At 39.1% G+C, this 23,188-nt stretch overlaps 1 protein-coding gene across 1 annotated transcript in view; it reads left to right on the top strand.

Moving 5' to 3' along the window:
• Positions 1 to 23,188, top strand: part of EFHC2 (EF-hand domain containing 2) — a 206,272-nt gene that overhangs the window by 52,786 nt on the left and 130,298 nt on the right. Inside the window, exons 4-6 of the mRNA XM_053704631.1 lie at positions 2,381 to 2,604; positions 12,521 to 12,772; positions 20,033 to 20,140. Coding sequence (XP_053560606.1) covers positions 2,381 to 2,604; positions 12,521 to 12,772; positions 20,033 to 20,140 — 584 coding nt within the window. The remainder of the gene's footprint in view (positions 1 to 2,380; positions 2,605 to 12,520; positions 12,773 to 20,032; positions 20,141 to 23,188) is intronic.

Here is a 23,188-nt window from a genome sequence, read left to right as displayed (position 1 = left end):
ACTATTAAATAGTTCTTAACTATTTAATAGCTATTGTACCTGGTTAAAATAATTACAAAGTTGCCTGTAAAATAAATATTAATCCTAAAATAGCTACAATGTAATTATAATTTATATTGTAGCTATATTAGGATTTATTTTACAGGTAAGTATTTAGCTTTAAATAGGAATAATTTATTTAATAAGAGTTAATTAATTTCGTTAGATAAAAATTATATTTAACTTAGGGGGGTGTTAGTGTTAGGGTTAGACTTAGCTTTAGGGGTTAATACATTTATTATAGTAGCGGTGAGCTCCGGTCGTCAGATTAGGGGTTAATGTTTGAAGTTAGGTGTCGGTGATGTTAGGGAGGGCAGATTAGGGGTTAATACTATTTATTATAGGGTTAGTGAGGCGGATTAGGGGTTAATAACTTTATTATAGTAGCGCTCAGGTCCGCTCGGCAGATTAGGGGTTAATAAGTGTAGTTAGGTGGAGGCGACGTTGTGGGGGGCAGATTAGGGGTTAATAAATATAATATAGGGGTCGGCGGTGTTAGGGGCAGCAGATTAGGGGTACATAAGGATAATGTAAGTAGCGGCGGTTTACGGAGCGGCAGATTAGGGGTTAAAAATAATATGCAGGGGTCAGCGATAGCGGGGGCGGCAGATTAGGGGTTAATAAGTGTAAGGTTAGGGGTGTTTAGACTCGGGGTACATGTTAGAGTGTTAGGTGCAGACGTAGGAAGTGTTTCCCCATAGCAAACAATGGGGCTGCGTTAGGAGCTGAACGCGGCTTTTTTGCAGGTGTTAGGTTTTTTTTCAGCTCAAACAGCCCCATTGTTTCCTATGGGGGAATCGTGCACGAGCACGTTTTTGAGGCTGGCCGCGTCCGTAAGCAACTCTGGTATCGAGAGTTGAAGCTGCGTTAAAAATGCTCTACGCTCCTTTTTTGGAGCCTAACGCAGCCTTTTTGTGGACTCTCAATACCAGAGTTATTTTTATGGTGCGGCCAGAAAAAAGCCGGCGTTAGCTACGTGGGTCGTTACCGACAAAACTCCAAATCTAGGCCTAAGTAAACAACAAAGTTTAGATGAAACCATGCTCCCAGTGTTGTGTGTGTGTGTGAGAGAGAGGTGCTAAAATGTAAATTTTCCATTGTTCTCTTTAAAGGGACATAATACTTGGGTTTCATATCCCTTTAAAGGGACAGTGAAATTGTGCTTCTAATGACTTATACCATCTGCAGAGCACTTACTCTGGTGAGCTGAGGATATTTTGACGTAAAATATCTTTCTTTTTTTACATAGAGATGTACAGGTGATATTTTCTAGTCCGCTTTTTACAGCTATGCTGCATCACTTTCAAGTGTTTCAACATTTGGGTATCAGGCATCTTTAAGTATTGGTATTTAAGTAAACAGTAAGAAATTAGATAAGGAGGATGATAAGTAAATAATTAGACAGATAAGACAATGATCTCTGTTCTCCCTAGAAACAGCCAATTTCATTGGGATGTGGTTTTATTGAGCAGAGATAACTATTTAATATACAAAAATAAACATAAATGGAAAATTCCATACATTTTAAATTCTGCAGCTGGTATAATAAGTAATTGCAAGCACATGAAAGGGAATCCAATTTCACAGTACACTGTCCCTGTAAAGGGATACGAAACCCAAATATTTTCTTTTGTGATTCAGACAGGGAATACCATTTTTAAAAAAAAGTTTCCAATTTACTTTTGTTATCAGATTTGCTTTGTTTCAGTCCCATAATTGTTTCAGTCCCATAATTACATGAAAGGAATACAACATAATAGAGTAATTATACATTTTAGTAAACACCCAGAGCAGTCCCCTTAATTGTATAAAATGCATTCGTTATTAGAAAAACGTAAAATCACATTGCAATACCTGCCGCTGTCAAAACACCTCCTAGTGAATGGATTTCTGACCGTTATGACTTAGACGTATTTCAATCTAGCTGTTCATTGGTGTCTTTACCTCGCTGGTGTCTAAAACACTAAAGTAAGTGTCCCACTGAATCCCACCAATACAAGAATATACCAGGTGATAGCAAAGGATGCAAATGAGCAGAGCGGTGAGACTCAATTATGGCCTCTTCATCTAGGGTTAGAAAAACCTTTATCTGTCCTAGTATCAGTTGCATAACATTCATGTTAATATTATAATGCTGACTGGCTGATAAAGAAAACTCCCACTGTTCCATTGGTGGAGCAAAACTGTAATGCACTGTGACATTTCTTTCAGATCAAACAAAGAACATTTGTATTCTATTAAGTGGCTTAACTAGCAGATAAACATGATATTTTAAAATAATTTGTGTGTTACTTTGAGTACTAGATATGAGTTAAAAAAGTTTTTTCTTTCCCCCATTAAGGCACAATAATCCGCCGCCATCGAATTCCTCTTCCACCACCTAATGAGGATCAGTTTTACAAAGTGGATCACTTTAATATAAATAAGGATATTGTCTTCTACTCCAGAACTTACACTATTGTAAACTGTGATGAATTTACTAGAAATTTTCTCAGAAAACTTGGTGTTCGAATAAACCCTCCAGGCACATTTCCAAAGGATCCTTACTCTACAATACGTACAAAGGTAAAACAACCAAGTCAGTATTATTGTTTTAAATTGGTTATGTCTCAGGTGCATCATTTTTAATTTAGACTCAGTTAAAGAAACATAAAAAGTGAATATGAAATGACCAGCAATTTATTTAAATTCCATTAAGAACATTTTTGCAACATGAATACTTTTTGCAAAGTGAAAACTTCCTTAAAAAGTTTTGCATAATTTTTCTTCAGCATGTGACCTGGTAAGTACATGCTGTTGTTCTATCGAGAACTGCTATCTGACGTCAGTTCCAGTGAGTCTTCTATTTTAATATCTGTTTTGCCTCTGTCTAGGGGGTGCGCCCCCCCGATCCTCTGGCATACACCCCAAGTAAAACTTGGAGAATGAGGCGGAGACAAAATAGATAGTGAAGATAGGCGATTACAGTGGCCATCTGATGGTTGTGAATCCTGTCACTAACTGGACATGCATCAATCTGATGTATGGAATCACCGGAAGTGACATCAGATTGCAGTTTTCAATGAATTGTGGTTCTCGACAGAACACTGTATATGCACAGGCTGAGGAGTATATTCCGCGTACATGGGCATATTGCAGCAATACTTCTAATGGCCTCGTGGAAATTCACTGTTGCCTATTGTAAACTCACTAAAAGGATGATTTTTGTGCGGCGAACAAAATCTTATTGTAGATTAGAGTGTAGTGAAATGATTACAAGCATGTTAAAGGGACCGTGTAGGGAAATGATTACAAGTATGTTAAAGGGACTGTGTAGGGAAATGATTACAAGTATGTTAAAGGTACCTAATAATGGGGTTGGTGGCACTCATTGTGTGGGCTATTTGGTGTAAATCACCAAAAGTAATTGTGCAATGTATTATGGTATATTATTATGTTAAAGGTACTGTGTAGTGAAATGATTACAAGTATGTTAAAGGGACCGTGTAGTGAAATGATTACAAGTATGTTAAAGGGACCGTGTAGTGAAATGATTACAAGTATGTTAAAGGGACCGTGTAGTGAAATGATTACAAGTATGTTAAAGGGACCATGTAGGCTAGTGAAATGATTACAAGTATGTTAAAGGGACCATGTAGTGAAATGATTACAAATATGTTAAAGGAACTGTGTAGTGATATGATTACAAATACGTTAAAATAAACACCTTGTAGTTTTGATATAAAATGTTTAGCTATGATTAGTATTGTAAAAAATTGTCTCTTTTTTGAGCAAAGTTACTCTTTTTAAGAGCAAATTCGTTTCTCATGATCCTATAAATGTCCTTTTTTTAAAACCTTCTGGTTTTCAAAGTTAACACCTACCCTTACACAAACTGGTAAAATAAACCTTGAATTTGGGAAGCAGGGCATGTGTATGTGTACTTGTGTAGAACTGAATACATTGTACATGAATCCTTTTTTATTATTGGCTTTCTGGACAGGATTTTATATAATAAAATTATGCTATATTTTTTTTAGAGACTTCTATATCACTTTCAGTGTAAATCATGATCTTTCAGTGGATTTATTTTATGGTTTCACTGTAGCATGCTTGGTTTAATCAGCCCTAGCATACTTACTCATTGGCAGTACCTCTTACATCCCCTCACAGATTTTACTCCAAGCAATCTCCTTCTGAATTTATACACTGATTAAAGAGTCAAAATTATTCAGGAAGAGTTGCTCACTTGCAACAATGTGCTACTGGGAGCTAGCTGATGGTGGCTGCACATAAATTCATTCCTGTCATTGGCTCACTTAACTTGTTGAGCTAGCCCCCAGTAGTACATTGATGTTCCTTCAACAAAGTGTGTCTGTGTGACAGAGTGTGTGTGACAGAGTGTGTGTGTGTCTGTGTGACAGAGTGTGTGTGTTTGTGTGACAGAGTGTGTGTGTGTCTGTGTGAGAGTAACTAAATCATTAGTTAGTTTCTCTATTGTGCTTGGGAAACTGTCACATGACAATAAAAAAGTATCAGTAATTGGTATTGGCGAGTACTTGAAAAAAAGTATCAGTACTTGTACTCGGTCTTAAAAAAATGGTATCGGTGCAACCCTACACTCCACACACACACACACACACACACACTTACTCATCTACACAAACACACAGACACACTCATCTACAAACACTAACACATACAACCTTTACAACCAGATGCTAACCTAAAAAATATTCAGGAATAGTGGACATGTTTTTAATTCCAAAATGTCAATAAATTAAATCATTTATACTTGTCATATTATTCTAAGAATCACTTTATAACATAAAATGATGTGGGATGCATATTTATGTGGAACGTATTGGTTATTAAGGAAAGGAGCATTCACCTATGCGTTAAACTGATTCTGAGAAAAGCCAAATGTAGCAACAAAAATCCACAATTAAAATGTTCATATAATTTTCTTTTTCTTTTTTCAGTAGTTCTCAGAGTGATCTAGGCAATTGGTATTGTTGGGTACATACATATACACAATCATATATACACACTACATCTACATATACACAATTCAGATTATTATAGCCTTGGTGACTAAATAATCTAGATTTTATTATAGACAGGAGGTGAATATTTTATGCATTATCTTTACTGACTTCCAAAACAGCATCAAAGAACAAAGAACAGAAGAAAAAACAACCAATCAGCAACAAGCAGATAATATAATCACAAAGCAACAGTAAATATCTTCCTCTTTTCGCTGCCAAACAGAAGAAAGTTCCCAACACAAACAGGAGACGGATATCAAAATTCCATTGCAAAATGGAAGGTAGGAGGCTTTTTACACTGAAAAATAAATAAAGAGAGCGGTAACACTGCCACTAAAAGGAAAAAACAAAGGTTAACATGAACAAATAATTCACAATAATTTTTTTTCTTTTTTTTCTGTGGGATGGGAAGAGGAGGGAAAATATTCGCATCCGGTCTTTAATAAAATCTAGATTATTTAGTCACCAATGCTATAATAATCCGAATTTTATGGCAAGACAGGAGGCTTCTTATTTTATGCAATTTTAACGCCCAGAAAGGACAGACTGGAATGCATGAGAAACAGGTTTGAAATAAAATTGAGAAAAAGTAGAGGCAGAAGAGCAATCTGCCGCTGACAATAAATCCTGAAGATTGAACTGGACAGAAAAGCACTGGAAGCCGCAGCTCCTCTGACAGAGTGAGCCCCAAAAGAAGGAGAAACTCCAGACTCTGTCATAAGCCATCAAACCCATCTCGCCAAGGTAGGGGAAGAGACAGGACAATGAGAAGGAACAAAAGAAATCAGGAAAGGACCTGATATGGATCCGCAAAGACTCTCAGTCTTGGATAAATATGCTTTAAGGCACAAGGCAACGCAAAGTTGAGGTTCAGACGGAAAATAAGGATAAAACAAAGATTTCGAGGATGATTTGGTCCTGCGGGAAATAGAAAAGGAAATTCCTTCAGGAGAAAAAGAGATGGAATGAACATCCAGGGCCCTGATGTCAGAGACCCGAGGAATGGAAATCAAACAAAGCAACATGGTCAATTTTGCAGATAACTGCTTAAGGGAAAGCAAAGAGTTATCGGGCCACTCTCTAAGAAAAGATAAAACCAGATTTACATCCCAAAGGCTTGAATAGCGAGATTGGGGAGGATTCTTAAGACGAATTGCCTTAAGAAGATGACAAACTAAAGGGTGTTTGCCCACAGGGACATTTTCGAAGGGAAGATGACCCGCTGAAATGGCTGAACGAAAAAGATTAATAGTTTGATAAGCCTTACCCTGCGAAAAAAGTTCTGTGAGAAAATTCACAATCATGGGAGGAGAGGAAGAAAAGGGATCAACATCCTGTCCCATGCACCAATGAACCCAGACTGCCCAGGCTGCAGCATAAGATTTCCTAGTACCTGGGGCCCAGGATTCACGCAAGAGGAGGGAAACCTCTCGCGAAAGGCCCTTGGAGGACCAGGATCCCCTGAAATCTGCAAAGCCAGAAGGTTCAGGTGGCCTTGGTTGAAGAAAGGATGCGGGAGATCCTGGGCATCCAAAAGGAGATTGGGGAGGTTGGGAAGAAGGCGAGGGGGGGCCCGAACACATCTCCAGAAGGGGAGCAAACCAAGGTTGGGCTGGCCACCAAGGAGTGATCAACACTAGAAGACATTGAAATCGTTGTACGCTCAAAATAGTCCTTGCCAGAAGAGCAAAAGGAGAGAAAGCGTAAGCCCAGAGGGAAGGCCAAACTTGCAGAAAAGCGTCCACTCCTTCGCTGTCTGGGTCTGGGAGCCAGCTGAAAAATCTCGGTAACTGATGGTTGGTCCGAGATGCGAAAAGATCCACTGAAAGGGGTCCAAAGATGTGATTGATCTCTAGAAAAACTTGACGGTTCAACATCCAGTCGCTGGAATCCTTCCAGTGATGAGAAAACCAGTCCGCTGTTAGGTGGGAAACGCCCGGAATAAATTGGGCGCGGACAGAAATCCTGCGTTCTAAATAAAACCGATAAAAATGGGACGTTAAGTCTGACAAAGCTTTTAAGCGAGTCCTACCTAATGGACAGCTGAAAAAGTGTCCATTCGTAGCAAAATGCAACAATCAGTCAAATTTTTAAAAAAAAACTGCGAACAGCAAAGGAGCTGGCTAATAATTCCAAGCAATTTATGTGAAGGTTGGATTCCTTCCCTGTCCAAGGTCCGCCAGTAGAGGATGTACCACAAGAGGCACCCCAGCCTAAAAGGCTTGCATCGGAAGAGAGAATGAAATCCAGGGAAGATCCAAAAATCGCTCTCCCATTCCAGGCCTCCATGTGTTGCAGCCACCAGGACATTTCTGATCGAACTTCGTTCGTCAGAAAAATCTGTTGTTGGTAGGAACGGAACTCTCGAAAAGATTGAATCTTCAGCCGCAGCATGGCACAGTAGTGAAGGGAAGCTGGAAATATGGCCTGGTTTGAAGAGGAAAGGAGACCAATGATCCTCGCCAACTGGCGGATAGAGATGGAAGCGGCTTTTAAAACTGATTGAATCTCTGCTTTGATACAATCTATCTTCTCTTGTGGAAGGAGAAGATGACCAAGGGTAGTGTCTATGGGGAATCCCAGAAACTCCACAAGTTGTAGAGGGGAAAGACTCGACTTCTCCTTGTTGATTACAAAACCCAGGGAGGATAGGAGAGAGGACATTTCTTGAAGCTGAGAGAGCAACAGGTCTTTGTCTTGTGCCATAAGAAGAATATCGTCCAAGTATACCACTAGACGAAATCCTCGAGCCTTGAGGCAGGCTAATACCGGTTTGAGAAGCTTCATAAAGCACCAAGTTCTGCCCATCTGAACTGAAGATATTTCCGACAGAGAGGGGCCACCGGCACAGTTAAATAAGCGTCCTTCAAGTCCAAATGAACCATCCAATTGCTCAGACGGAGGAGGTCTCTCAGCATGTGGATACCCTCCATTTTGAAGTGGCGGTATACTACAAAAAAATTGAGGTCCCTCAAGTTGATGACAGGACGAAACCCTCCTGACTTTTTCAAGACCAGGAAGAGATTGCTCAGGAAGCCTGGAGGAGTGTTCTGTGAAACAAGTTATATAGCTCCTTTTGAGAGGAGGGACAAGACTTCTTCTTTGATAAGGTTCTGTCCTTCCACAGAGAGACATAAGGGATTGGGGAGTTGGGATTGGAAGAGAGGGCAAATAAATTCTATGACAAAACCCTGAACGGTTTGGAGAACCCAGGGATCTGCAGACAGAGACAACCAATTTTGGAAAAAATGGGCAAGTCTGCCCACAAAAAATAGATAGGAAAAAGGATGGGGACTCACCTTGGTTGACATTAGGAAGGGCCGGTGGAATTTGTGAGGCCGATCGTCTGGGTCCCGCAGGTCTGGCTCTGAACGGGAACATGGCTCTATGATATCTTGGTGGATATTGAGGTTGGTAGTATCCCGGTGGGTACTGAGGTTGATTGAGGTCCATGAACTAGCGTTGGCCAAAATTTTGGCAGCTGGGCAGATGACCTCTGTATCTGCCAGCCCTGGCAAAAACCCGTCTGGGTTGGAAAACCTTTCTGAGTGAGGCTTGAATTTTGTCAATTGACGTGAAAGTCAAAACATAATATCTCATAATAGTGAGAAAGGGGTTCCCAAATAATAGGCCTTTGGCTTGAGAGCCTGTTTCTTCTGTTGCTAGAACAGCCAGTTTAGGGTCAATGAGAAGTAATGCAGCTCGGCGTCTTTCACTGGAGATAGCCGCATTGGCATTACCCAGTAAATAAAAAGTTCTAAAGGCCCAATCCCTGACTGTGGAAGAATCCAAAGAGGAACCGGAAAGATGGGCATCGTCGGCAAGGAGAAGAATCTGAGCCAAAGGGCCAGAAATGTCCAGGAGTTTATCCTGAGCCCCACGAAGGGATCTTTCCAGCCCTTTCCTTGGATTCTTACCGTTCTAGTCAGAAAAGTTACTAGCTTAGGGTCAAATTCAAGGGTGGAAGATTCTCTGCCAGGGAGCGAAGGTCTACGACATTCTGCTCTGAGGAGAGCTCTGTCTTCTTGATCTAGGGGTTGGTGAAGGCGTCTCTGAAGGAACCTAGACAGATGAGGAGGGAGAGACCACTCGGAAGAGCGGGGATGCCTGATATGTTTAGGATTAAAAATAAGTTTCCAAGCGGGATCCAGAAGATCCCCATCCGCATCTCCATCTGTAAGAGTCCTTCCAGAGGGGCCTTGATGGGCTTGAGGGGGATCTCCATCAGAGGGACTGCCCGAATCCCAATCGAGATCTAGGCAAAAATCACCCCGATCCAGATCCCTCCAATCAAATATTTCAGAGTCTGTGTCCAGACTTCCCTGATTAAAATCCTCAGGGTTAAGGATTCTTTTACCCCGATTTACCTCTGGGGAAGAGGTTCTAACGCCCCTATTGGTTTTGCCCGGGGGAAGGGCTTTCATTTTGCGAGCCGGGTCTTTCCCTTTTTTAGAGGGAGGAATAGATTGGGAACGCCACCGTCTTTTACGGTCTTGAGGGCACTCTTCCTCTGAATCAGAGGAAAGGGAGGAATTCACATCTGGAGATTTGAGTTTAGCGGGAATTTCAGGGGGGGGGGCAGAAGTGAAGGGTTTATCCCTCTGCGCTAAGGCCTGTTGTACTGTGAGATTAATTAGATCCAAAACATCCTCTTTGGTAAAAGAGGATTTATCTGAGGATTCCATAATGAAACCTGCAATTGCAGAAACAGAATTAATAATGAAAAAATATTTTAGAAAGCATGATAAAAATATTTAATCAAATAAGGCTATGTAGATATGCCTTCATATTAATAATAGTGCCTTATTTATTGTATTACAATAAGGGGATACCTAAAATAGGTTATTTTACAATTAAATTGTTTATATATAAATAAAAAATAGTTCTATGATAAACCTTAATATTTTATTTTGCACTTTATTTCAGTCAATTCTTTACTTTGTTACTCTCACTTTAATTCTTTGAACTAACTAACGCAGCGCACACATCATGCTGCTTCAATATCACAGCCTGATGCGCGTCTGCAAGGGAGAGACCTAACTAGGCCTGAGAGGCTGACTGCAATCGTCAGCAGGAGAAATTTATTGTTAAGTTTGAGGTAAGGCCTGCTGACGATGGCGGGAAAACGAACTACCAGAAAAAATATGAGAGGTAAAGATTTGGCTACAGGAACAGAGTCCCCAAGCTCTACGTGCGGCGGTAGCGTTCAAGGAATGACAGCTACCGTCACACGCACTGAATCACCAATTATTCAGCTAAAAGTTTGTCTTTTAAAATGCTTGCAATACATTGTTAAAGAAATTAAAAGAAATTACCTTATTAAATATAACAAAACATACGTTAAATAAAGAAAACATATTAAAGAAAAAACATTAGGGATAAAAAGATAAAAATTATCTAAGGCTAAAATAATTATAGAAAATAAGGTAAATCCTATTTCTAAGGTAGAATATATAATTATACTCAAATAAATATTGGTATTACATACAAAATACATATTTATTATTACATTATTTAATTAAAGACATGTGGAAGAGAAAAACATTACCTGCTGACTGGAAGGCAGCAAAGAAAAGAGGAAGATATTTACTGTTGCTGTGTGATTATATTATCTGCTTGTTGCTGATTGGTTGTTTTTTCTTCTATGTTATTTGTTCTTTGCTGCTGTTTTGGAAGTCAGTAAAGATAATGCATAAAATATGAAGCCTCCTGTCTTGCCATAAAATCATATATACACACTACATCTAAATATATACACACTCATATATACACACTACATCTACATATACACAATCATATATACACACTACATCTACATATACACAATCATATATAAACACTACATCTACATATACACAATCATATATACACACTACATCTAAATATATACACAATCATATATACACACTACAGCTACATACTGTATACACAATCATATATACATACTACAGCTACATATATACAATCATATATACACACTACATCTACATATACACAATCATATATACACACTACAGCAACATATACACAATCATATATACACACTACAGCTACATATACACAATCATATATACACACTACAGCTACATATACACAATCATATATACACACTACATCTACATATATACACAATCATATATACACACTACATCTACATATATACCCAATCATATATACACATCAACAGCTACATATACACAATCATATATGCACACTATAGCTTCATATACACAATCATATACACACACTACAGCTACATATACACAACCATATATACACACTACAGCTACATATATACAATCATATATACACACTACCGCTACATATACACAATCATATATACACACTACAGCTACATATACACAATCATATACAGTATATACACACTAAAGCTACATATACACAATCATATATATACAAACTACAGCTACATATACACAATCATATATATACACTACAGCAACATATATACACAATCATATATACACACTACATCTACATATATACACAATCATATATACATACTACAGCTACATATACACTATCATATATACACACTACAGCTACATATACACAATCATATATACACACTGCGGCAACATATATATATATATATATATATATATATATATTTATATATATATATACACACACACACACATACATTTTAGACAAAAGGAGTTGTATTATCATGCAAAAGCCTACAGAACTTATAACGAAGCTCCTTGCACATCCTGTCCTAATCTCTATAAAACCCATACTCTGTGGCACTCACTGCACTGCACACAGGCTTTTGTTATGTTATACATAGTTGCAAACACAGCTGTCGTTGACTGCTCAAGACATTGTGCACACTCCTAAGCTGCTATCAGCCTAACTACGAAAATATCTGAAGGGAACGAGCGGCTCCTTGATTCCCGCATTCGGATCCTCACTAACGATCATCCAAATGCGATCCAAAAGCACATCCCTATTTGCTATATATACATTGTTGCAAACACTGCTGCCAGATGGCTAAATAATGTGCATGCTTCTGAGCTCACATAGGATTGATTACTCTTTAACAAAATATCAAAATTTATCATAGAAGTGAATTGGAAAGTTGTTTAAAATGTCAAGATATATCCAATCCATTTACATTTCATTTTGACTTAACTGTCCCTTTAAGAAGACCTTAAATGCATTAAAGTAATGATATAAGACATATTCCATATAGTCTGCCATAAAGAATCTGAAAGAGAGTAACTCTGTGTAGAGTAAAAAAACTGATGTGCACTTTAAATTTGACAACATATTTTGTTGTTCTGTTGAAAGCTCATTCCACCTGCAAGCAGTCAATATTCATTTTTATAGCTATGTATGTAACTATTTATTTATTTCTAACATGTTAACTATAATACATTTTGTTTAGTAATTAAATAATAACACTTATAATTTCTTCTTTTGACTTTCAGATGGAGGATAATATGCAGCCTTTACGTCCGTACGAGCGCATAGACACACTGAAGCAATTCCTTGACCATGACAGACAAGTTTTGAGATTTTACTGCATGTGGGATGACAGCCCAACTCCTTTTGGAGACATAAGAAATCTTATTTTACATTATTACTTGGCTGACGACACAATTGAACTCATTGACATTATACCACCAAATGCTGGCAGAGACACGGTTCCTGTCTTTCTCCACCGAGGAAAGCTTCCAAAGGTAAAGGGGGTGTTTTCTAGTTTGTGTACTAAAGAGATAATATGCTCTTTTTTGTCCTTTCTGCAGAGTAAGCAATATTTTGAAGAGTTTGTGTCTGTCTTTTAATTAGAAAAATATTAAAGGGACAGTCTGCTTCAAATTTTTTATTGTTTAAAAAGATAGATAATCCCTTTGTTACATATTCCCCAGTTCTGCATAACCAAACACTGTTATATTAAAGGGACACTCAAGTCAAAATTAAACTTTCATGATTCAGATAGAGTATGCATTTTTGAACAACGTTCCAATTTGCATATATTTACAATATTTGACTCACCAGTTACTACTGAGCATGTGCAAGAATTCTCAGAAAATATACGTATATGTATTTGTAATTGGCTGATGGCTGTCACATGATACAGGAGGAGTGGAAATAGACATTACTACTGAGCATGTGCAAGAATTCTCAGAAAATATATGTATATGCATTTGTAATTGGCTGATGGCTGTCACATGATACAGGAGGAATGGAAATAGACAACTTTAAATTTTGTCAGAAAAAATCTACTTCTCATTTGAAGTTCAGACTCAGTTCTACTGCATTGTCTTTTTTATCATGCATTTGTTGATTATGCAAATGTACTGTGTTTACTGGTCCTTTATTACACTTTTTAACTCTGTGATTACCTTGTATCTAAGCCTCTGCAGACTGCCCCCTTATTTCAGTGGTTTTAACAGACTTGCATTTTAGCCAATCGTCTTAGAAATTATCATATGTGCCTACCTAGGTTTAGCTTTCCACAAAGAATACCAAGAGAGCAAAGCAAATTTGATGATAAAAGAAAATTGGAAAGTTGTTTAAAAGTATATGCCCTATTGGAATCATGAAACTTTAATTTTGCCTAGACTGTCCCTTTAATACATGTTTTGCCTGTGTGATTAACTTGTATCTAAGCCTCTGCAGACTGCCTCCTTATTTCAGATCTTTTGACAGATATGCATTTTAGCCAATCGGTGCTAACAAGAGTGAGCACAATGTTACCTATATGACACACATGAACTAGCTGTGTCTAACTGTGCACAACTGTCAAAATGTGCTGAGATAAGAGGGAGCCTTCAGCGGCTTATACATTAGCATATCAGCCTACCTAGGTTTAGCTTTCAACAAAGAATACCAAAAGAACAAAGCAAATTTGATGTTAAAAGTAAATTGGAAAGTTGTTTAAAATTGCATGCCCTATCTGAATCATGGAAGTTTAATTTTGACATAACCATCCTTTTAAGTTTTGATTGGCTTTGTTTAATTATCTACATCAGGGGCCCGATCCGATATGCAGCGTCGTCAAATTTTGCGCTGGTTTGGTATCACATATACGGCGTAGTATACAACTTATCCCCGTATACAGGGAGTGCAGAATTATTAGGCAAGTTGTATTTTTGAGGATTAATTTTATTATTGAACAACAACCATGTTCTCAATGAACCCAAAAAACTCATTAATATCAAAGCTGAATAGTTTTGGAAGTAGTTTTTAGTTTGTTTTTAGTTATAGCTATTTTAGGGGGATATCTGTGTGTACAGGTGACTATTACTGTGCATAATTATTAGGCAACTTAACAAAAAACAAATATATACCCATTTCAATTATTTATTTTTACCAGTGAAACCAATATAACATCTCAACATTCACAAATATACATTTCTGACATTCAAAAACAAAACAAAAACAAATCAGTGACCAATATAGCCACCTTTCTTTGCAAGGACACTCAAAAGCCTCCCATCCATGGATTCTGTCAGTGTTTTGATCTGTTCACCATCAACATTGCGTGCAGCAGCAACCACAGCCTCCCAGACACTGTTCAGAGAGGTGTACTGTTTTTCTTCCTTGTAAATCTCACATTTGATGATGGACCACATGTTCTCAATGGGGTTCAGATCAGGTGAACAAGGAGGCCATGTCATTAGATTTTCTTCTTTTATACCCTTTCTTGCCAGCCACGCTGTGGAGTACTTGGACGCGTGTGATGGAGCATTGTCCTGCATGAAAATCATGTTTTTCTTGAAGGATGAAGACTTCTTCCTGTACCACTGCTTGAAGAAGGTGTCTTCCAGAAACTGGCAGTAGGACTGGGAGTTGAGCTTGACTCCATCCTCAACCCGAAAAGGCCCCACAAGCTCATCTTTGATGATACCAGCCCAAACCAGTACTCAACCTCCACCTTGCTGGCGTCTGAGTCGGACTGGAGCTCTCTGCCCTTTACCAATCCAGCCATGGGCCCATCCATCTGGCCCATCAAGACTCACTCTCATTTCATCAGTCCATAAAACCTTAGAAAAATCAGTCTTGAGATATTTCTTGGCCCAGTCTTGATGTTTCAGCTTGTGTGTCTTGTTCAGTGGTGGTCGTCTTTCAGCCTTTCTTACCTTGGCCATGTCTCTGAGTATTGCACACCTTGTGCTTTTGGGCACTCCAGTGATGTTGCAGCTCTGAAATATGGCCAAACTGGTGGCAAGTGGCATCTTGGCAGCTGCACGCTTGACTTTTCTCAGTTCATGGGCAGTTATTTTGCGCCTTGGTTTTTCCACACGCTTCTTGCGACCCTGTTGACTATTTTGAATGAAACGCTTGATTGTTCGATGATCACGCTTCAGAAGCTTTGCAATTTTAAGAGTGCTGCATCCCTCTGCAAGATATCTCACTATTTTTGACTTTTCTGAGCCTGTCAAGTCCTTCTTTTGATCCATTTTGCCAAAGGAAAGGAAGTTGCCTAATAATTATGCACACCTGATATAGGGTGTTGATGTCATTAGACCACACCCCTTCTCATTACAGAGATGCACATCACCTAATATGCTTAATTGGTAGTAGGTTTTCGAGCCTATACAGCTTGGAGTAAGACAACATGCATAAAGAGGATGATGTGGTCAAAATACTCATTTGCCTAATAATTCTGGACTCCCTGTATTTCACCCGTCGCCCGCAAAGCTCACTCCCATAGTCTAACATGTGACCGCGTCGTAAGTCGGTATCCAATATCCAGCGCAAGGCCTTACGTGGCGAAAATGGAGAAATCTTATTCCATTTTCACCTCGCCATAAAATGCACCCCTAGCAGGCCTTGCGCTGAGTATTGGAGCACCATAACTCACTAAAATGCATTCCTAAAAAAACCCTAACACCTAACGCATGCGCAATGTCTATCTACATGTCAACCACAATCCCTAATAAAGTGTATTAACCCCTAAACCGCCGCTCCTGGAGCCCACCACCACCTACATTATATGTATTAACCCCTAAACCGCCGCTCCCGGACCCCGCCGCACATAAATAAAGTGTTTAACCCCTAAACCGCCGCTCCCGGACCCCGCCGCCACCTACATTAAATATATTACTCCCTAATCTGACCCCCCTACACTGCCGCCACCTACATTAAATATATTAACTACTAATCTGCCCCCCTACACTGCCGCCACCTACATTAAATATATTACCCTCTAATCTGCCCCCCCTACACCGCCGCCACCTACATTAAATATATTACCCTCTAATCTGACCCCCTACACCGCCGCCACCTAAATTAAATGTATTACCCCCTAAACCTAAGTCTAACCCTAACGCCCCTTAACTTAATTATTATTATTAATTAAACTAAATACTTACCTATAAAATAAACCCTAAGATAGCTACAATATAATTAATAATTACATTGTAGCTATTTTAGGATTTATATTTATTTTACAGGTATATTTGTATTTATTTTAACTAGGTACAATAGCTATTAAATAGTTAATAACTATTTAATAGCTACCTAGTTAAAATAATTAAAATATTACTTGTAAAATAAATCCTAACCTAAGTTACAAATACACCTAACACTACACTATCAATACATTAATTAAATAAATTAACTACAATTATCTAATATAAAATACAATTAAATAAACTAAACTAAATTACAAAAACAAACAAACACTAAATTACAAAAAATAAAAAAATATTACAAGAAGTTTAATCTAATTACACCTAATCTAAGTCCCCTAATAAAATAAAAAAGCCCCCCAAAATAATAAAATTTCCCTACCCTAAACTAAATTACAAATAGCCCTTAAAAGGGCCTTTTGCGGGGCATTGTCCCAAAGTAACCAGCTCTTTTACCAGCTCTTAAAAGGGCTTTTTGCGGGGCATTGCCCCAAAGTAATCAGCTCTTTTACCTGTAAAAAAAAAGAAATACAATACCCCCCCAACATTACAACCCACCACCCACACACCCCTACTCTAAAACCCACCCGATCCCCCCTTAAATAAACCTAACACTATCCCATTGAAGATTAGCCTACCTTGAGCCGTCTTCACCCAGCCGGGCCGAAGTCTTCATCCGATCCGGGCACAAGTGGTCCTCCAGCCTGGCAGAAGTCTTCATCCGATCGGGGCAGAAGAGGTCCTCCATCCAGCAGAAGTCTTCATCCAAGCAGCATCTTCTATTGTCATTTTTGCGGTGATGAGCGGCTCCATCTTGAAGACCTCCGGCGCGGAACATCCTCCTCGGCCGACGACTACCCAACGAATGGCTGGTCCTTTAAATGACGTCATCCAAGATGGCGTCCCTCAAATTCCGATTGGCTGATAGGATTCTATCAGCCAATCGTAATTAAGGTAGGAAAAATCCGATTGGTTGATTGAATCAGCCAATTGGATTGAAGTTCAATCCGATTGGCTGATTGGATCAGCCAATAGAATTGATGTTGCATTCTATTGGCTGATCCAATCAGCCAATCGGATTGAACTTCAATCCGATTGGCTGATTCAATCAACCAATCAGATTTTTCCTACCTTAATTACTATTGGCTGATAGAATCCTATCAGCCAATCGGAATTCGAGGGACGCCATCTTGGATGACGTCATTTAAAGGACCAGACATTCGTAGGGTAGTCGTCGGCCGAGGAGGATGTTCCGCGCCGGAGGTCTTCAAGATGGAGCCGCTCATCGCCGCAAGGATGAAGATAGAAGAAGCCGCTTGGATGAAGACTTCTGCCGGATGGAGGACCTCTTCTGCCCAGATCGGATAAAGACTTCTGGCCGGCTGGAGGACCACTTGTGCCTGGATCGGATGAAGACTTTGGCCCGGCTGGGTGAAGACGGCTCAAGGTAGGGTGATCTTCAATGGGGTAGTGTTAGGTTTATTTAAGGGGGGATCGGGTGGGTTTTAGAGTAGGGGTGTGTAGGTGGTGGGTTGTAATGTTGGGGGGTATTGTATTTCTTTTTTTTTACAGGTAAAAGAGCTTATTACTTTGGGGCAATGCCCCGCAAAAAGCCCTTTTAAGGGCTATTAAAAGAGCTGGTTACTTTGGGGCAATGCCCCGCAAAAGGCCCTTTTAAGGGCTATTTGTAATTTAGTTTAGGGTAGGGAATTTTATTATTTTGGGAGGCTTTTTTTATTTTATTAGGGGGCTTAGATTAGGTGTAATTAGATTAAACTTCTTGTAATATTTTTTTATTTTTTGTAATTTAGTGTTTGTTTTTGTAATATAGTTTAGTTTATTTAATTGTATTTTATATTAGATAATTGTAGTTAATTTATTTAATTAATTTATTGATAGTGTAGTGTTAGGTGTATTTGTAACTTAGGTTAGGATTTATTTTACAGGTAATTTTGTAATTATTTTAACTAGGTAGCTATTAAATAGTTATTAACTATTTAATAGCTATTGTACCTAGTTAAAATAAATACAAAGTTACATGTAAAATAAATATAAATCCTAAAATAGCTACAATGTAATTATTAATTATATTGTAACTATCTTAGGGTTTATTTTACAGGTAAGTATTTAGTTTTAAATAGGAATTATTTAGTTAATAATATTAATATTATTTAGATTTATTTAAATAATAATTAAGTTAGGGTGGTGTTAGTGTTAGACTTAGGTTTAGGGGGTAATATATTTAATGTAGGTGGCGGCGGTGTAGGGGGGTCAGATTAGGGGTTAATATATTTAATGTAGGTGGCGGCGGTGTAGGGGGGTCAGAATAGGGGGTAGGTGGCGGCGGGGTCCGGGAGCGTAGGTTTAGGGGTTAAACACTTTATTTAGTGGCGGCAGGGGGCCGGGAGCGGCAGTTTAGGGGTTAAACACTTTATTTAGTGATGGCGGGGTCCTGGAGCGGCGGTTTAGGGGTTAATACATATAATGTAGGTGGTGGTGGGCTCCGGGAGCGGCGGTTTAGTGGTTAGTACTAGGATAGGTTTATTGAGGTGTGGGCTATGGCGGTTTAGGGGTTAATAATTAGGCTTATTGCGTTGTGGGGGGTTGTCGGTCTAAGGGTTAATACATTTCTTATTAGGAGTGAGAGGGGGGATTGCGGATATCGCGGTATACATGTTGGGCTATTTTTGGGAGACGTGTTAGACAGTTACGGGAGATTTTATATTTTAGTAAGTTTTTTTAGGCGCAGGCAGTTTCTAAAGTGCCGTAAGTCAGTGGCAACTCCAGAAATTTGTACTTACGCTGATTTCTGGACATCGCTAGTTTGTCCGACTTACGGGACTTTAGCAACTGCCGGCGGAGTATATTGGATGCCCCGATGTGCGAGGTGAAACTACGGGCGGCGCGGGTTCCCTCGCTTGCGCCAAAAACTACGCCGTATATCGGATCGCGCCCCAGATATTCTTAAACTTGTATAAACGTAATGTCATGTCCTACTGTCAAATTGTAAGATACTCAATTTTTGCAGAGTTTGGTGTCTGGTGTTAATTTTAAGCCACAAAATGTAAACTAATTTGTCTGGTTTAAATTTAATAGTTTATATACTTCCCTAATCTGTTTTACAAGTGCGCAGCAAACTTGACAGGTGTTAAAGGGACAGTCTAGTCAAAATTAAACTTTCATAATTAAGATAGGGCATGCAAATTTAAACAACTTCCCAATTTACTTTTATCATCAAATTTGCTATGTTTTCTTGGTATTCTTTGTTGAAAGCTAAACCTAGTAGGCTCATATGCTTATTTCTAAGCCCTTGAGGCCGCCTCTTATCTCTGTGCAGTTTGATAGTTTTTCACAGTCAGAGGATGTTAGTTCATGTGTGTCATATAGATAACATTGTGCTCACTCCCGTTGAGTTATTTATGAGTCAGCACTGATTGGCTAAAATGCATGTCTGTCAAAAGAACTGAGAAAAGGGGGCAATCTGCAGAGGTTTATATACAAGGTAATAGTTAATGTCTATAAGATACTGAACAACATGTATTATTTCACTTATTCTTTTATATTTTATTTCTGTTATAGAATGGGCCTGTAAAGATGTATAAGCCTGGTGAGATCACAGCACGTACTGTTTTAAATGTGTTTGGACCAATGGGACATGGAGGCCGCTATATTCTTGATAATCTTAAAGTAAGTTTATTTAGATTAGTAAAATGTCCCTATGCAAATTTAGTAACCTTTGTATAGGCATAAATATATTGTATAAAATACTGTTTTTGTTTTATATTGTTTGACGGATTTATTTGTGACTAATTATACTTCTACATGTTTCAAAGTACAAATGGGTTTAAATGTCTTTCATAAACTCTTTCCCTTAGAGCTTGCCTATTAAAATCACCTCAGACTGATTCGACATGGGTGATTTGTGAAATATGTCGCACAAGAGCAGGGGGCAGTGTTGCACTAGTGTCCACTCTGGCAAAGATAAATACAGGCAGTGAGTTTGTAATAGTAGGCTGACAGGTTCACCACTTATGAACTTTGTCCGGACAATAAATCTTCCCTTCAGTATTAATTCAGTTATATATGACTACAAATGGTTTTGGTTTCATCCCTTGAAAAATGCATGTAATGTAGTATTTATGACAAACATTAGAAGCACACTTCTTTCCTAAGATATGGAGAGTCCACAACGTCATTCCAATTACTAGTGGGAATATCACTCCTGGGCAGCAGGAGGAGGCAAAGAGTACCACAGCAAAGCTGTTAAGTGTCACTCACCTACCCATAATCCCCAGTCATTCCAGTCATTCTATTTGACTCTGTCAATGGAGGAGGGGAAGTTTGGTGTCTGAAGAAGAATTTGAGCTACAATAAAGTTTTAAGGTTTAGCTGTGTCCACGTCAATCTCTTCAGTAGAGTAGTGGTGGCTTTTAAGCAGTTAGAAAGTTGTGAGGTAGTCCTTGCTTGGTTTTCTAACATGTTTGTTGCCCATGGTATAGAAAGCCAGAGTGGGTTACTCTGTTCTTTCTTTTTCTACAGGCCCCTGTAAGGAGTATGTATCCTTTCATGCCTTGTGAGCTGTCTACCTGCTGGACAGCTGGATTTGCAGGTAAGTGCTTTTGTCTTCTAGGTTAGGGAGACTTGCACTTAAGAAGTTAAAACTTTCTGCATCATATATTTGGGACTTTCTGAATCCTTAGTTAGGATTTGATTCAGGCAGAGTGCAGGCATATTTAATGTACAGTATGTGGGTAGAAGCTTTAGGGTTAACTTTATTTTTATGGCTCAGTGGTTTACTATAGTTTCCCTGTGGGTGTTTATTAGCATTGTTATACAAGGTTGCAGCTCTCCTTGTTAATGCGATCACAGTGTATACTGTTTTGAGGAACGGCTGACTGAATGTGTCAGTTTCTCTGTTAGAGCCGACATTGAATCGAGCGCTGTTGCACAGTTTAATTTTAGCCGGTCATGTGACCCTCCCTTCCGCTCTTGGACGGAGCGGTGTTGGCTGTGCTGGTCTGGACCGGCTAGTTTGCTCAGGGTGCAATCTTCTGTCTGTCAAGATTGTTATACCAGAGGGGCAGGTAGGCACCTCAGTCAAATGCTGAGGTGTAGAGGTTCGTAGTTAGGGGTTTATTTTGAGCGAAAAATCGCTCTGCAAAAAATGTAAAGTGACAGTATCAATTATAAATAATATTTAATTTCCTTGTCTTTTTGTTTAAATCCTTGAAAGTCATGGGGCAGGAGTCTGTTCCTATGGACAAATGTTTACTGTGTTTAGAGAATCAAATTGTGTTACCTATGCAATTTTTGTACCTCATGTCTAGATTGTTTCTGAGCCTAATGTCTCTCAGGATGATGCTGTTCAGGCTATGCCACAGCTTTCTCGTCAAATGTCCAACGCTTCTATGGAGTCACATACAGTGCCCTGCAGTTCTTCTCAGTCTCCTGGAGGAGTTTATTTGCCTGCAGATTTTCTGATTTTCCTATGCTGGGAAAACGCAAGAGTAAAATTAGACATTCAGATAAGGAGGATACTTCGGTAGCCTCTGAGGGTGAAATCTCAGATTCGGACATTATAATTCCTTTCGCTGATTCTGAAGAGGTAAACTTCAGATTTAAGCTTGAACACCTTTGTTTACTGTTAAAGGAGGTATTGGCTACTTTGGACGACTCCGATAATTCTGTCGTTGTCAACCCTAAGAATTCTAGTAAACTTAATAAATACTATGATGTTCCTTCCTCTGTGGAAGTGTTTCCTGTTCCAGACCATGTGACAGAGATTATTTCACAGGAATGGGAGAAGCCATGGATACCTTTCTCCCCGTCTCCCGTCTTTAAGAAGATGTTTCCTGTTGCTGACTCCATTAAAGATTCATGGGGCACGGTGCCTAAAGTAGAAGGAGCCATTTCTACTCAGGCTAAGAGAACTAAAATCCTTATAGAGGATAGCTGCTCCTTTAAGGATCCCAAGGAAAAAAAGCTGGAGGTTTATTTGAAGAAGATGAATGCTCATCAAGGTCTTCAATGGCAACCTGCAGTTTGTATTGCCACAGTGGCAAGTGTGGCATCTTATTGGTGCAACGCCTTGTCTGAATCAATTTTGGTAGAAACTTTGTTGGAGGAGATCCAAGATAGGATTAAGTATCTCAAACTAGCCAATTCCTTTATTTCTGATGCTAACATGCAAGTTATTAGACTGGGAGCCAAGATGTCTGGCTTCACTGTCCTAGCCCGCAGGGCATTGGGGCTAAAATCTTGGTCAACGGATGTTACTTCCAAGTCCAAGCTTCTGGTACTTCCTTACAAGTGTAAGACCTTGTTTGGACTTTGTCTGCAGAAATAATTTCTAATATTACTGGTGGAAAAGGGTCTTTTCTACCACAAGACAAGAAGAACAGACATAAAGTACGTCAAAGTAATTTTCGTTCCTTTCGTAGCTTCAAAGGAAAGTCTTCCTCTCCCTCTTCCAAGCAGGAATAGTTTAAGTCTTCTTGGAAACCCAATCAGTCTTGGAACAAGGGGATCAAAGAAAACCGCAGCTGAGTCTAAGTCAGCATGAAGGGTCTGCCCCCGGTCCGGGATCGGATTAATTGGGGGGCAGACTTTTTCTGTTTTGTCAAGCATGGATATAAGATGTCCCAGACTTTTGGGCTGTGGACATAGTATCTCAGGGTTACAAAATAGAAATCAAAACTTTTCCTCCCAGGGGCAGATTCCACCTCTCAAGGTTAC

The sequence above is a fragment of the Bombina bombina genome, chromosome 3 (assembly GCF_027579735.1).
Source record: "Bombina bombina isolate aBomBom1 chromosome 3, aBomBom1.pri, whole genome shotgun sequence".
NCBI lineage: Eukaryota > Metazoa > Chordata > Amphibia > Anura > Bombinatoridae > Bombina > Bombina bombina.
The sequence above is the reverse complement of the archived record's forward strand: the minus strand, read 5'-3'. Positions and strand labels throughout refer to the sequence as shown.